At 46.7% G+C, this 16,139-nt stretch overlaps 1 protein-coding gene across 2 annotated transcripts in view; it reads right to left on the bottom strand.

The window, feature by feature from the left end:
- The window catches only part of ASTN1 (astrotactin 1), a 353,111-nt gene that overhangs the window by 27,061 nt on the left and 309,911 nt on the right, over positions 1 to 16,139 (bottom strand). For both annotated transcript variants that reach the window (XM_006047010.4, XM_025285587.2), the window contains exons 17-20: positions 14,284 to 14,552; positions 5,691 to 5,824; positions 1,825 to 1,976; positions 119 to 254 (exon numbers count right to left, since the gene is read on the bottom strand). In XM_006047010.4, coding sequence (XP_006047072.1) covers positions 119 to 254; positions 1,825 to 1,976; positions 5,691 to 5,824; positions 14,284 to 14,552 — 691 coding nt within the window. The remainder of the gene's footprint in view (positions 1 to 118; positions 255 to 1,824; positions 1,977 to 5,690; positions 5,825 to 14,283; positions 14,553 to 16,139) is intronic.

Below are 16,139 nucleotides of genomic sequence, written 5' to 3'. Positions count from 1 at the left end.
AGATTTGGAACACATATTTTTCCAAGTCTGTAAAGGAGCTCAAGTAGTAAAAAGGAACGAGCTAAAAGTCTTGGGGCATTCAAGACAAGGAATAACGAGGTGGGTGTCTGTCACTCACATGTAGATGGTGTCGGGTTCCAGGCATCGGATGATCAGAGAGATTGTGGTAAGCTGCTTGTCTGGGACCTGAGAGGGCATCGCACAAGGAGACTTCGCTCCAGAGATGATGTCGTCTACGAAGCTTAGCACCGTTTCTGCCCAGAACAGCAAGGAATAGAAAAGGCATGAGAATCAGTGATGGCCAAGCAATGTCTGATGATGATCAACTCCATGAAAACTTAATATGCAAATCATTTGGTCCCCATCTTCTTTTTTTTTTGTAATTAATTAATTTATAGATTCCCTTGGACTGCAAGGAGATCAAACCAGTCATTCCTAAAGGAAATCAGTCCTGAATATTCATTGGAAGGACTGATGCTGAAGCTGAAGCTCCAATGCTTTGACTTCCTGATGTGAAGAACTGACTCATTGGAAAAGACCCTGATGCTGGGAAAGATTGAAGGCAGGAGGAGAAGGGGATGACAGAGGATGAGATGGTTGGATGGCATCACCGACATGATGGGCATAAGTTTGAGCAAGCTCCAGGAGTTGGTGATGGACAGGGAGGTCTGGTGTGCTGCAATTCATGGAGTCGCAAAGAGTTGGACATGACTGTTTGACTGAACTGAGCTGAATTTATTATTTTTTAAATTTTTGGCTGCACCCAAGGGCATGTGGGATCTCAGTTCCTCAATCAGGGATAGAACTTCACATCTCTGGCATTGGAAGGTGGAGTCTTAACCCCTGGACCACCAAGGAAGTCTTGGTCCCTGATCTTCTTAAATTCCCAGTAGGGAAAAGAGACCTAGAAGGAATGGTCTTTTCTGAGTGATTCACACCTAACTAATTAGTTTGGAGCCATTTTTCCAGAGTTAGTTCAGAAACAACCAAGGCACGATGGACCCAGCACACCAGCAAGCCCTTTTATGACACGTTCTTGGCTCGGGCAGAGAACATCTGTTCTGGTCAGTGGTCACTGCCAGACCTTCACAATACCTGTGCACATGAGGAAAGGCCCAGAAGAAGCAGGAGCCAGCTCTCCATGCCCGAAGGCAGTGCATATGTTCCCAAGCCTCCGTGATAGCTTCACCAGAAGTTATTTGCCCTGATTGAGACCACCCTGCTGGTGCCCGTGTTCATGCGTCAGTTTTAGGAATGATTTACGTTGACTTTTCTCTATGTGTAGACAGTAAATACTGAGGCATGAAACATTTTTCACGGGGTACTTCCACTCCTTTAAGACTTCCCGCTTCCAGCAGGCCCTGGCAAAAGCCTGTCCTTGCTTTAGGACAAGACACAGGGTAATAAGCACATCTGTTTCTACATGCTTTTGCCTGGCTGGGGTGGGGAGTGGGGGTTATAGCAAAGGGATTTTATTTTTTTTTCCTGTAATCATGGCAGTGGTTAACACAGAATTGTTTCCTAATTGTGGTCTAGGATAACTAGCGTATTGTATTGTTGTTTCTTTGTAAGTGTGCCTAGAGGCAATGAAACGGACACCTCTTTCATAAACAAAGAGGAAAACAAAAATCAAAACAAGACTTCGTCAGCTACTCACAATGCAAAAACTCTTAAACGGGGAAGACGGCGGCTGCTGCTTCTCCCTGCTCTTCCCACGTGATCCGGGGATCCTGAGGACCGGGGGCAAAGGCAGGAAGCAGGACATTTTCCTTTTCTCTTTGCTACCTTGGATCAAGATGAGCCTGCCCAGTGGGAGACACTCACCTGTCTCCACTTTGGAGTGGTCCATCCTGTCAGTGACCTTCTCTTGACGGATGAGGTAATCTACAATCTGCACCCCGATCGGAGGCTCTGAGTGTTCCCACTCCAGGACCACAAGGGTGCTGCTGGGCTCGTGAACTGTGGACAGTCTCAGCCTGAGTGCAGACAGGAAGAAATGTGAGACAAGGACCCGGCCCAGACCTGGGATGTCTCCTGATACCACCACTGGCCACCTTCCCAACTGTTACATGGTAAACTCTCTTTTTTCTAACTTTTATTGACCAGCCACTAAAATGATGTATTTGAGAGCCTGTCTCCTTGACTAAAAAGTAAAGATTCTTGAAGGTCCTTGAAGTCTATATTTTGTTCATCTAAGAGCCCATTACAAATTGGGAACTCAACATTTATTGGTAAATAAATAAGCAGGTAAGTCAAAGATAAACGAATACTTATATCGCACAGGGTGAGTGGAGAGGGCCTTTGGAGTAACACATTATAGGCTTGCAAATATAATTTCTGGATTTGCTCTTGAAAATAAGAAAATGTCCCTATAAGACTCATACCAAGGCCCACTGAAGGTAATGTTTGGGAGAATCCTTTATTAAGAAGGACAGTTGGCTTAGCTTCGAGAACATTATAGGGTCTGCCCTGCTGGGGGAACCCTGGCTTCCCCTCTTGTTACGGGGACCGACATCTGCTCAGTTTGGAGCTCATGTTCACAGGGGACTTTACTGGGCCAGAGAGAGCTGGACACATGTCCAGTTCTCCTTAGGGCGATGGCCTGCGTCTGCAAACTCAGGTTCTGATTTCAGTTTCTATCTTTGCTCTTGGGGTCCTATGAAGATCCCGATTCCCAATTCCAGTCTTCCATCGCTTTTCCCAATTCACTGTCTCCTCATGTCCTGTCGGTTGTCCGTTTTGGCCACTCTTTGCCACCTCATCCCTGTTTGTGCATGGTAGAGATTCAAGAAACACTACTGACATCCACTGGTATGGATTTTCTAATGATCCAAGAGGTTTCCATTCTCTGTCTTTGTTCTGGCTTCATGTGTGTGCTGTAGATTTCTCATTTGCTTCTTGTCTTTGTTCCTTCCTAGACCACTGGCTTTGGGGAGTTTTCCCAGTTCTTGATCACGCCAGCCTCCTTCCCTTACATGTGTCTCTGCCATTCATTCCCAACCTTGACTCCTCTATCTCATGACCATCCATAAGCAAGGCCGTCTAGTCTCTGCTGAGCTTAAAAATGTATCACTGGTCTCAAGGATTCCCAGGCAAGATAGTGTGGACGCATCACACCAAAGCAATGTTCAATTGCAATTCAACACATGTTTATTCAGAACCCATTACTTGTAAGAATATGCTTGGTGCTGAGGATGCCCAAGCCAGCTCCAGTCCCTTCTTCTATGGAGTGGTCACCAGACCAACATACAATTATACATGTGATTGTAATCACATGTGATAAGAACTCTAACAAGAAATCATTGGGAGACTCTGGGAGCGACAGCAAGGAATTCAACTGGTGGGAAAATAATACAAACCACATGTTCTTCAGTGGCTTATTAGGAAGGAGTGCATAGTTTGCATATGACAGTAAAGATGGAGCAGACCCAAAACAGTGCAAATACTGACAAATTCATTAATTAAAATCATATGCACAGGGCTATTTTGAAGAAAAAAAAAAAACATTAGGAAGCTTAAGTAACTAAGGCTTACTGAGGATTCAGACTCTGTGAAAATAGGGACTAAGGCTGTGGCCTCTACTGAAAAATAGGATGGTGTATGATTTACACAGGCTTGTGTAGAACTAGCATGCATCTCTATATCTAACTACTGATAAAAATTCAAGAAATTAAGGTCTGGTGATGGAAGAAGTGATTAGAGTTGACAAGGAAAGCAAAATCCTTAATAGACTTTCCTGTTTATGGAAATTTAGCCCAATTTGATTTTTTGCTGTGACATTTAGTCAATGCAGCTTTAGAAATGAAATCAGCTCACACTAATAACTGGATTTTGTGTCCACCTGATGATAACAATTTGGTGGCTTCAGTATTTCAAAGGTAGCTGTTTTAGTTGGTGAATCAGTCTAGAAGCACCATTTTTAGGGTCTCCCTTTGTACCAAAAGAAAGAGCTTTTACTCATAATGAGCTTGATTCCGAGTTAAGAGGTCCACATCATGGCTATAAAAAGCAAGAAGCCAGTGGCTGGTGTGTCTAAAGTTGCCCAAATAGAAAAGACCTAAGGAGACATTGGACTTGTAATGATCCTCCAGCGCTGTGTTCTCCTCGGTCTCAGTGTTCTTCCTGCTCAGTCCTGGCCCTCTAATGCCCACCCGCACCTGCATGGAACAGACCAGAGGGCAGTGTGCACCCAGGCCAGCCTCTCCCTTGCTCGTTTCCTCCTACCCTCTTGCTCCCACTTACTCAGCCCTCCAGTTACCAGGTCCTGATCCTCCCTTTGGGCTCTCTTTGCCTGACAGTTCATGGGGCCAGGCTTCTCTAGCTCGTCCAACCAGCCCTCTTTAGTAGACACAGTATTTCTGTGCCTCACTCCCATGGTTGAAGCCCCACTGGAGACTAACAGGGGCTCCTGCCCTTTACATGAGTCCAGCCAATTCTGTTCAGCCTTCCTTGGAAGGGATGGAATCCAGGGATGGAAGCTGGACATGTTCATTCTCAGCTACCTTTGAGCCCTTTGCATTTGTTCACCCCTCGAATGCAGACACCCCTTAGCATGTGTCCTTGACCTGCCACTCTTCCTGGTTGATAGTCTGGAGCACCTTTCTCCTAGCTCTGGTTCTGTTTCTCATTTCTTTGGGGCTGAGTCCAACCTTCTTATCTCTAGCGGTTACTTTGTTACAGAGCTCAGATCATCTTTCCTGCTGACCAGTGACCATCTCTGTAAGACTGTCCCACTATAACTCTAAGGCAGGTCCGGAGGGAGTCAACCTCCTCCTCAAACCTGCTTCTCCTGGGATGCTTCTTTTCTCAGTTGTAGCCTATTCATCTTCCCAGCCACTCCAGTCATAAGGCTTAAGTCCATTCTCAACTCCTCCTTCCTTCTCAATCCCATACCTAACCAGTCACCAAACTCTACTGGTTTGACCCAAAGTCATCTCTCAGAGGTATCCTCTCTGTACTACGATGGCTAAGACCACGGTCTCTCAGCTATGGCTCTGCTTCCTGTTCTATGACTTTAGAAAGAACTATTCCGTCCACCCGAGTCCGATTCCTTGTCTATTAAAGGGGAAGGGTGATAACTGCTTTACCGCTCTACACGCTGCCTGCTGCCCAGTCAGTGTGCATTTCGCCCGGGCCTTATAATTGACGTCTAACTTCGTCCACTTCTAGCACATTTTCCCCTCTTAGCTTTGAGCCATGTTGTCCTGCTTTCTCCACCTTCAGGGAGAAATTCCAGCGCCATCTCCTTCATGAAGGCTTCATTACTCTTCAGATTCATACTTGACCATTTCCTTTTCACATTGTCTTTAAATGTCTCATATAACCCCCTTTTTTTTTTGGCTGCACCACATGGAAAGTGGTATCTTAGTTCCCCAGACCAGGGATCAAACCCCAGCCCCCTGCCCGCTGCTCCCTGCAGTGGAAGCACAGAGTCTTAACCACTGGACCACCAGGGAAGTCCTTGTCTCATATAACTCTTATCAAACCCTTCCCCCTACTGTTAAATTTGTGAACCTGCCTCCCTGAAAGACTGAAAGTGCCCCGAAGGCACGCACTGCACCATCTTTTTCTTTCTGTTCCCCAGTACCCAGCCCATTGCCTGGAAAATAGTGAACAATCTTTAATATACATTTGCAGGATAATGCTAAGGCGTGCCAGCAAGAGAAAGCCCAGAAAGGAGGGACTCGTACACGGGCTGAGGGAGAGGCGCGCAGGTGGGGAGCCCGTCAGCTCCGAAAGCAGTGGAGTCGCATCGACACCAGTCCTCGATGACGTCTCCGGTTCCCGAGCACCAGAGGGAGCTCATGGTGGCCTCCAGCAAGAGCTGCAAGGGAGGGCAGAGACAAGAGTGAGCGTCAGGGTGCCAGGGCCGGGTCATCAGACTCTAGAGACAGAGTTATCAGGGCTCTGCTTGGCCCTAAATAAGTCCAGCCAGCCAGCTGCAGCACCACCTCTGTGTATTTCTACCCCAGGGGCGTGGTTCTGGGAAAGCTGGACCTCGGGGGACCTGTAGGGTGTCCCTGTCTCATTAGCATCCCTGTGGTTGAGGGCTGGAACCTTGGGAGCCAGTCTTTTTCCACCTTTCCTCTCCCTCCCATTCTGCACCAGCATTCTATACTTTAGCTCTAGCAACACAACCTCGTCTCCATCCACTCAGCGGGGTTACCCTTGGCCCAGAGGCACTCAGCCTTTTCTCAAATGCCTCTCAGGGCATCCTCCTCTGCCCTCTTCACCCCACCCCAGTATTTCCTCTGTACTCCTTCCGCATGCCTTGTATCTCACTTACAATATGTATGCAGTTCTGCCTTGGGCTGTGACTACGCATCATGCCTCTCTTTCTAATGGAAGGCAGAAGCCATGTGACACTCAGGCTGAGACCCAGACTCTGGAGCAGTCCCTCTGGGTGAGAACTCCAGCTCTGCCAACCCCTGCCCTGTGACCTTGGGCAAATGCCATAAACTCAGGTTCCTCAATGGTAAAATGGGATAAAAACAGCACTTTCCCTATAAGGATGTTGTGACAATTAAATGAAACAAATCTATGCCAAGGAGCACGGCAGAGTGCCTGTGCTAATGCACACATTGAATTGAAGGAAGCGAAAGTCGCTCAGTCGTGCCCAACTCTTTGCGACCCCAGGGACTGTCCTCTGTCCATGGAATTCTCCAGGCAAGAATACTGGAGCGGGTAGCCATTCCCTTCTCCAGGGGATCTTCCCAACCCAGGGATCAAACCCAGGTCTCCTGCTTTGCAGGCAGATTCTTTACCATCTGAGCCACCAGGGAAGCGCAAGAACATTGGAGTGGGTAGCCTATCCCTTTTCCAGGGGATATTTCCGACCCAGGAATTGAGCCAGGGTCCTTTGTATTGCAGGCAGAGTCTTTACCAGCTGAGCTACCAAGGAAGCCCAATGCACACAATAGTCGCATATAAATAGTACATGTTAGTCATCAATAAATGCCAGCAATTGTTATTGTCTTTAAAAGACAGGGTCAGGTCTTATGAGGAAGCTTGTAAATACCACAGAAGCTAGAACAATTCTTTACATACAGTGGTTTCACAGCAGATATTCACTGTTCAATGTAAGGACAATAAGATAACATTAGATCAGTGAGGGAACAGATTGTGAGAGGGGCAGAAGAAGTGGGTCCTGAGGGGTACTGACCTCAGGGGTACTGACCTTTCAGTGGCTCCCCTCAATATCCCAACCCCAGCCCAGGGTCGGGGAGAGCCTGAGATGGCCGCAGGGTGAGCCCAGAGCTTTCTCTCAGGGCAGCTCAACCTCTGCAACCTCCGCTTCCCCTGTGGTTCTCTTCCCTCAGTTCCACCTTCACCATACCCACACATAATTGATAAGTTAGAGTAATGACATAGCTATCCTAGAAAATGTTAGGCCAAACAATTAAAGAAAGAAAGAAACAGAAGAGAAGAAGTAAAATAAGAGATAATCCTGAAAAACCAACATGTCCAAGCCCAAAGCCAGTATCCTATGTCCCATCCACCGCAGGTTAGAATACACGAAGTCCATACTGACACTCCCCTCCCACACCACCCACCTTGGAAAGGGAGCCTCTAGGGAGCAGGGGCCAGGCCATTCTCTATTATCAGTACTATCTGTGTAGAGTTTTCAAGTTTACAAAGCCCTTTTAGATGCTAACTCCTTTGTAACAGAGTGGAATCCTGTAGAGCCTTCCCCTTCATCCTTTGCTCTGGCTCCTCTCTGAAGTACCTAGATAATAGTATCTGATGCACATTTCCTGAGTTGTTTTACAGATGTCAATCCCCCACCAAATGGAAGATGTGTCTACCTGATGACCAGGCTTCCTGGAACCTAAGGACTGCATCAATAATGTTAACCCCCGAGACACTATCCTGTTTCCTCACCATCAGCCATTCAGAGAATTGCTCACCACGAATTGATCACATACCCTCCTCCTTCACCTGGCCTTTAAAACTGTTTTGCTGAAACCTTTCCAGGAGTTTAGGGTTTTGGAGCACAAGCCACTGTCCTTGTATTGGCAACCTTCACAATATAAGCTGCATTTTCCTTCATCATGACCGGGTGTCAGTAGATTGGCTTTACCACGAGCAGGTGAGTAGACTTGAGTTTGGATCAGTGACACTTTAATTTGAGCTCCATGATTAACATGATTCACAGTGGAAGACACTTACAGAGTCCAAGAGGTTGGGTCACCATGAACTTGCTCATGGTCACAGGTTAGTAAATGGGCAACAGAATGGATTTGGTATCTCAGGCTAGATGGACACATCAAGCTGTCTTGATTAATGCCGTATCCACTAGCTCCCAAGATGAAGCCTGGTCCATACTAAGTGCTCACTTCATGTTTTCCTGGACTGAACTATATTAAAATATACATATATATATGCTATGCTATGCTAAGTCACTTCAGTCGTGTCCGACTCTGTGTGACCCCATAGACGGTAGCCTACCAGGCTCCCCTGTCCCTGGGATTCTCCAGGCAAGAACACTGGAGTGGGTTGCCATTTCCTTCTCCAATGCATGAAACTGAAAAGTGAAAGTGAAGTCACTTAGTCGTGTCCGACTCTTATCCACCCCATGGACTGCAGCCTATCAGGCTCCTCCGTCCACAGGATTTTCCAGGCAAGAGTACTGGAGTGGGGTGCCATTGCCTTCTCCAAACATATATATATACATATATATAAATATGTATATAAAGATACATATATATATATTTTTTTTTTTTAAACTAGGAAAACAGACAACCTTTGAGATGAGCAGAATGGAGAGGATTTCATGGCTGCTGCCTTAGAGTCTTTAATCGACTATTATTGATTCAGCACCTATAAAGACCATTTCCTGTGCTAAGCATTAAGGATACAATGCAAAGGTAAATACGGCCCCTGCTTGCATTAAGTCTTACAGTTAATAAATAATAAACAAAAGTTTCATAAATAACCACAGCTGTGACAAGGACTCCAGAAAGGGCTGAGATGGTGGCAGGAGGCACAAGGAGGGGGCCCGTATCACAGAAGAGCACTGGAATGCCTTCGAGAGACTGGAGGGATAGGTCAAGAGTAATCAAGTCACAAAAGTTGGAGAAGTGTTCCAGGTAGAAAAAAAACAACATTAAGAAGACCTTAGCCTGTATGAGACTTTACTGCTAACATCAACTGAGAAAAAGTTCATCTGGCTGTGAGAGAGAGCAGGGGCAAAGAGATGCTGAGGAAGTGGGAGGGCAGCAGGGTTGATTACAGAGAGTCCTTGGACACTGCGTGGGAAGGTGTCATGTTCTAAGAGCAACAGGCAGTCATCAGAATGTTTCACACAAGGGAGCAACATGACCAGATTGTCCTCCCAAAGGCGTGACGACCGTCACTTACGATGACAAACATTCTGAATGCCATTTCAGACCATTCCCTGCAAGTTCCTCCTCTTTATGTTCTGTGTGAGAGGTAACTGCGAAGGTAGGTTGAGGGTACCTGAGAGGAATTGACAGGGACAGAGGAAAGGGGAAAAGTGATTAAATAGTTAATCCCACTAGGGGATTGTAAGTAAAGAAAAAGTATGGGAGATCCTGTAAGTTAATAATCACTCAAGAAAGCAACTTTGCTTAACCAAAACCAAGCAGGCTTGGTTAGCGACAGAACCATGCTACGGAAGCACGGGACATGCCCCCAAACAACCAAATGGTGGTGGCGTGAGACCCGCATCCTGCCCAGTGGGCCCAGTGAGTTACTGACTCCTAGGACGTGCTCTCTGCACACACAAAACCCAACAATTTATGGAAAGTGACATCTCACAGTGAAAGGCCCTCATTGTGCATGCAATGCTTAGTTGCTTCAGTCGCGTCCGGTCTTTGTGACCCCATGGACCGTAGCTTGCCAGGCTCCTCTGTCCATGGGATTCTCCAGGCAAGAATACTGGAGTGGGTTGCCAGGGGATCTTCCTGACCCAGGGATCGAACCCTCATCTCTTACATCTCCTGCATTGCCAGGTGGGCACTTTACCACTAGCACCACCTGGGAAGCCCGTCCTCATTGTAATGAGACCTAAAATAATTTTTCCATAGTGCCATGACAGTCCTAGCCTGCTCATATAGGAAAACTCCCCTGCTCAACCCAGAGGAGGAGCCGATAGAAGCGTGATGTCTATCCAAGAATGAGGAAAAAAGTGTTTTTTTCCCTCCTCACTCTTCCTTTGATTATAAAACTGTAGCCTACTAAGTTCTCAGTGCCCAGCCCCCTCTAACCTGCCCATTTATAAGCCTCACAAGCACCTTGTTCTAATAGGTCACTTCTTACCTATCGGTGTGCCTCTCACTGAGTTCTTTCTGTGCAAAGGCATAAAGGACTGGATCTCCTTGGAGCACACCCTGAAATGGCTGAAGTGATTTCAGAATCAAGAAGGTACGATTTGGGAAAGAAAGAGAAGGGAAAATTACATTTTTCTTTGTCCCTCCAATGTGCCCAGCATTGCATAGGAGTCCTGGTTTGTCATTAGATTTAATTCTGATTCTAAAAAATAAATCTAATTTCCAATTTTTATTATTTTTTTTCTAAGGAGAGCAGCTGAACTTTCAATGTCATCTATCCATTCATTTCTTTTTATTGATCCTTTTGCTTATTCATTCTGCAGAATGACATCTGTGTGTGACTATTGTCAGGCATTGGGATTTCATTTGTTTAATATAGATTTATTTATTTTAATTGGAGGCTAATTACTTTACGATATTGTATTGGTTTTGCCATACATCAACATGAATCTGCCACGGGTGTACACGTGTTCCCCATCCTGAACCCCCCTCCCACCTCCCTCCCTATCCCATCCCTCTCTGTCATCCCAGTGCACCATCCCCCGAGCATCCTGTATCATGCATCGAACCTGGACTGGCGATTTGTTTCACATATGATAATATACATGTTTCAAAGGCACTGGGATTTCATAGACGAGAAAGATTCTCACAGTCTAGGGGAGAGTGAACATGTATATAAACGGGAGAGTAATAGGTGAGGCATGCTTTAAAAGATGCACACACCTACCATGGGGGCTACATGAAGGAACACTGGGTTGGCCTGGGAGAGTGAGGGAGGGTCATGTTTGAGCTGGAACTTGGAAGTAACAATAGGAGTCTGCCAGTGGCAGTAATGTGGGAGAAAGCACTTCTGGGAGAGAGAGCTGCAAATCTGGAGGACCAGAAGCATGGGAGAAAACATTTTGTGTTTAAGGAGATACAAGGAGTTAAATTTTAGAGGATAAAGTATAGCGTGGGTGCAGCCTAACCATGTAAGTGAAGACGAAATTCAATAGTGACCTGCCCTTGTTAATGATGTGCTAAAGGCTTTAGATGGTGTCAATAGATTCTACCGAGCCACTGAATTACTTTGCTGCTATATGATCAGAAGTGCATATTAGACTAATTAGTTAGATGACTCTGACTGGTCTAACAGGAAAACCAGTAAGAAGGCGACTGTAATAAGATGGTGGCCTGATGTTACAGTGGATAACTGAAATACAATCCATGCGTGCTCAGTCACTGAGTCGTGTCCAATTCTTTGCGACCCTTTGTACTGTAGCCCACCAGACTCCTCTGTCCATGGGATTTCCTAGGCAAGAGTGGGTTGCCACTGAAGTGGGTTGCCATTTCCTCCTCCAAGCAATTGTCCTGACCCAGGGATTGAATACCTGTTTCCTATGTCTCCTGCACTGCAGGCTGGTTCATTACCCACTGAGCTGCTTTCCAGATGGTGCTCGTGGCATAGAACCCACCTGCTAATGCAGGAGATGTAAGAGTTATGGGTTCAATCAATGGGATGGGAGGATCCCCTGGAGAAGGGCATGGCAACCCACTCCTGTATTCTTGCCTGGAGAATCCCATGGACAGAGGAGCCTAGTGGGCTACAGTCCACTGGGTCACAAAGAGTTGAACACAACTAAAGCAACTTAACATGACTGAAATATAATAGTTAGGCTGTGATGGGGGTTTGATAAAAAGAAGATGGATTTAAGATATTTGTGGCCCTTGGTGATGGAATAGATGTCAGGGACAAGAAAAGTATAAGAAGCATCCTTGGTCTCCAGTTTGGGCAACTTGGTAGAAAATAATGTCTTTCACTGAGACAGAAGCATGGCAGGTATGGCTTAGGGTGGAAGATGGTGAGTTTGTTGGATTTGAGACACCTGGTTGGTGGTATGGCTTGACTTAAAAAGTGAAGTCGCTCAGTAATGTCCAACTCTTTGTGATCCCAGGGACTGCAGCCTGCCAGGCTCCTTTGCCCATAGGATGTTCCAGGCAAGAATATTGGTTTGACTTACATGTTTTTAAACTGCAATCACAGACTAGACTGAAATATGGCATTAGGGAGTATTTAGTCCAACAGAAGGAAGATAATAAGGCCAAGATGTTGGAAAATTGGCTCAAAGATCCATCAAAGAGGTGGGGATAGGAACACACTGAGTTACTAATGCTAGGACTCAGCTCCCCTCCCCTGGTCCTTGGCTTTGTCACTCCTCATCTCCATCCTTTGGGAGAAAGGGTACAATTAGAAAGAAAAGCAGAGGAGCAGAGAGAATGGTGGAGACAGAGGACGTCTAAGGAAGATGAGTGAGGAGAAACAGGGCGCAGTGACTGAACTACAGTTCAAGCCACTTTTATATGTGCTTAGAAATTCAGGGTTCAAAATATGTCCAGATAGGAGAGAGGTTGAGAGACGCCTCCTAAGACCAGTGCAGGAAGACAGGAAGGGGCTAAGTTCAGCCTAGCAGGGGATCCAGAAAAGGGGGCTGCTAAAGACGAAACTTCCTCCAGCTTCCTCATTCTGCTGGTGTTGGCCATACAGGAAGCAGGGGCTCTAGCCACCCCTGACTCTCCCACAAAGCTCATCCGTGTCTGCAGCTTCGCACACCCTGCCTGTCTCATAGGATGGTTCTGTGCCTGAGCGCCGTGACTCTGCTGTTTCCAGCCAAGTGTACAGGAGCTCCTGGGTACCAGCTGAAGCAGCCTGGGGTGGGAAAGGTTAGGGGAGGGCTGGGCATTGGATTAAAAGCACTGTAGCTTTGAGTTTCCATGGTGACACAAGGCCCGCCTTCTCTTCATCCTTTCAAGCCCACCTCCCATGGTCTCTCTTCTCCCACTTCTCTTCCCATAGTCACTTCTATCAGATTGAAGAGAAATTTGTAGGCCAAAGGATCTATTTATCTTTTTGTTCCTGTGAAAAACCTTATTTTCAAACACCCAATGAAATATCTGCAGTGGAGGCAGAGAGGCGAGAGAAACACACACACACATGCAAAATCCTTCCTGTTGGTTTGAGCATCACCTATGAAGCAAACTGTGACACACCAGGTGTTCCTCAAAAGAGAAAAGAGAAAGCAATTAACACCCACCTGGATAGACACACGTCTCAGGCCTGCCAGCAGCTCACCGCTGTGACTACTGTACCTTGTCCCCAAGGTGGGCTTTGCCTGGAGTCTCAGAAGTCCCCACCTTGAGCTTTTGTGTTTATTTTGTGATTGTCATTGTTGTTGTTGCCTGTGTTTTGACTCACCCTGTTCTTCACATCCTTGAGGAGATCAGAGAGCTAGGGAGTGAGGTAAGCCTGCCTGTACTGCACTTATTCAGCTTATCCTTAGAGGCCCATTTATTTCCTCCTAGCACCTTGGGAGAGGGATCAGCAGAAGAAAAGGAGAAGTGGTTGGGGGAAACGTCATGACCCAGCTGCATAAGAGAAGGCAGAAAGATCTGCATTGGTTTGGAGTTTTGCTCTTAGAGTCAGAGTGATCACCGGGAAAGCAGCCCCTCCAGGCTAAGGTGGGGCGACCTTTCCCCTGGGGACCTGTATTCCTAAGGTGCTCCTTCTCATCTGGCTGCAGCTGGTCCTAGGTTTGAATCAGTTAGGAAAGCTGGTCCACCTGCCATGCCAACAAGAAGGGGCGGCATTGCTGAACCCCCTCCCGTGACCATCCCCTCCTGAGGCTTTCTGAACACTGTTTTGGTGACTATGATTGCTTATGCCTCCCCATCCCCCTCTTTCCTACTAGCCCTTGTTGCTCAAAGACTTGTACAAATGCTGAACAGTGACTCCTGAGTCATCACCATGAGTGACGCGAGGGCACTGACTGGATTTAACATGCAAATATGCAAATCTAAGCAAATTAGATGCCTGGAGTAGTTAAAAAAAAAAAAAAAGTCCTGCTCTCCATGTCCTAGCCTGGAGCTCAGCTGACCCCGTGACCTCCTCAGGCCATTTGCAAAGCCCTCTGTTGTTGTTGATGCCACCCTGAGACACGAGTCCCAGGCCTCTTACCCTCTGGGTCTGGTTGTTGGTCACCAGCTCATAGATGGGAGCGGCTCTGGTCACCTCCAGCAGAACTGGCTCGGCAGGGGTGTCAGGGCTGGATGTCACGTGACACAGGGGGCAGGACGAGGGGCATCGGCCCTTGCTCTGGCACTCCATGCGGACTCCGGCTGCCACGCGCTTGGTGCCAGACTCTGAGAGGCTCGCAATGTACTCTGGGAACGTCAGCACCTTGGGGTCTCTTTCCCGCTCCTCTGACTCGTCGGATGGGGAGTTGCCTGCCAGACACAGAATGAAAGGGAACAGAGAGGTGAGACAGCAGGGACTCGCATGGCCTCCTGGCCCGAGTGCTGGAGTCAGGTTCTTGAGAAGTCAGAAAATGTCTGTGAGGGGTAAGAATGTGACGCTGTCATCCCACTCAGTTTGGGGAACCCATACTCTCAGAAAGCTACAGAGTTGGAAATAGTCCTTCCAAATGTGAGACAGTTTTTTTCCTTCCTTTCTTTCTGAGTGTCATGAGCCCCACGAATCATTTCAGAGGGATGCTTCTGCAGTATCTGTGCGGGTTTTATGGCTATCATCAATAACATAAACAATAATAGCAGTGATTATTCTATAAATCACTCTCTTCATCCCAAAATGAAGATATCAATAATACCTGCCCCTAGCATTGTGTAATAAATAAACAGCCAACCATTTTTCAAGCACAAAACACAATGACTAGTGCGTGTCAAATCACCGTCGTTATAGTTTTAATCATAACTAGCAGTAAGATTCATCAAGTCTGAACTATGAAAGTGAGAGCTGTTTAAGACCTCCCTGAACCCCTACCACAGCTCTCTGCATGAATTCTATCATCACACCCATTTTACAGACGAGGAGAGTGAATCCAAGAGCCTCAAGAAGACACAGCTGTCGTGAGATCTGAATCCTAAAGCCTTTAAATCATAGGGAAGAATAGGACTTCTCTGCTTCATTATCACGGAGAAGGCAATGGCACCCCACTCCAGTACTCCTGCCTGGAAAATGCCATGGATGGAGGAGCCTGGTGGGCTGCAGTCCATGGGGTCACTAAAAGTCGGATACGACTGAGTGACTTCACTTTCACTTTTCACTTTCATGCATTGGAGAAGGAAATGGCAACCCACTCCTGTGTTCTTGCCTGGAGAATCCCAGGGACGGGGAGCCTGGTGGGCTGCTGTCTATGGGGTTGCACAGAGTCAGACATGACTGAAGTGATTTAGCAGCAGCAGCAGCAGCTTCATTATCAATTGATGTATGGAAGATGGGGAGGGGATTTTGACTTTTTCAAAAAGAGTTGTATTCCAGAGCCTGAGAGATGGATCCATATTGCTCTTGACTGATGAGTAAAAGGTAGTTGGGGATGCTCTTGATTTATATTTGGTGACAAACAGTGGAAATGCCTGCCAGAAAAGAAGTGTTTGCTCCTTACAGAAGAAAGCACTGCTTGGTATTTCTTTTCCAAGCCTTCATGACTTTTAAGTTATTAAGTCTAAAGGAAGATGGAAGTAGAATCTGCTGACAGAAAAACTCTGGGTTCCTTAGGTGACCCCTGCTCCTTTGTGCACAGTTGTATGCCTGAACATGAAAAAATTTCAGGGGGACACCTAGGCTTTTGGAAATGATGGGCAGATATAATAGAACATTCCTTCTGCTCCTCAAGCTCATTCAGGGTGCCATCCTTAATGAACCGGATCTTTGGGGGAACTGTTTGGAATGATCTACAAAGTGGTTCCAGAAGGTGATCATGAGATACAACTTATAGCTTTACAGCAGAGTCTCCTCTTACAGGGTTCAGGGAGCTCTGCTATTCCCCTTGTTTGCAATGTAATGTAAGACCATTT

This window comes from Bubalus bubalis, chromosome 5 (assembly GCF_019923935.1).
Source record: "Bubalus bubalis isolate 160015118507 breed Murrah chromosome 5, NDDB_SH_1, whole genome shotgun sequence".
NCBI lineage: Eukaryota > Metazoa > Chordata > Mammalia > Artiodactyla > Bovidae > Bubalus > Bubalus bubalis.
The sequence above is the reverse complement of the archived record's forward strand: the minus strand, read 5'-3'. Positions and strand labels throughout refer to the sequence as shown.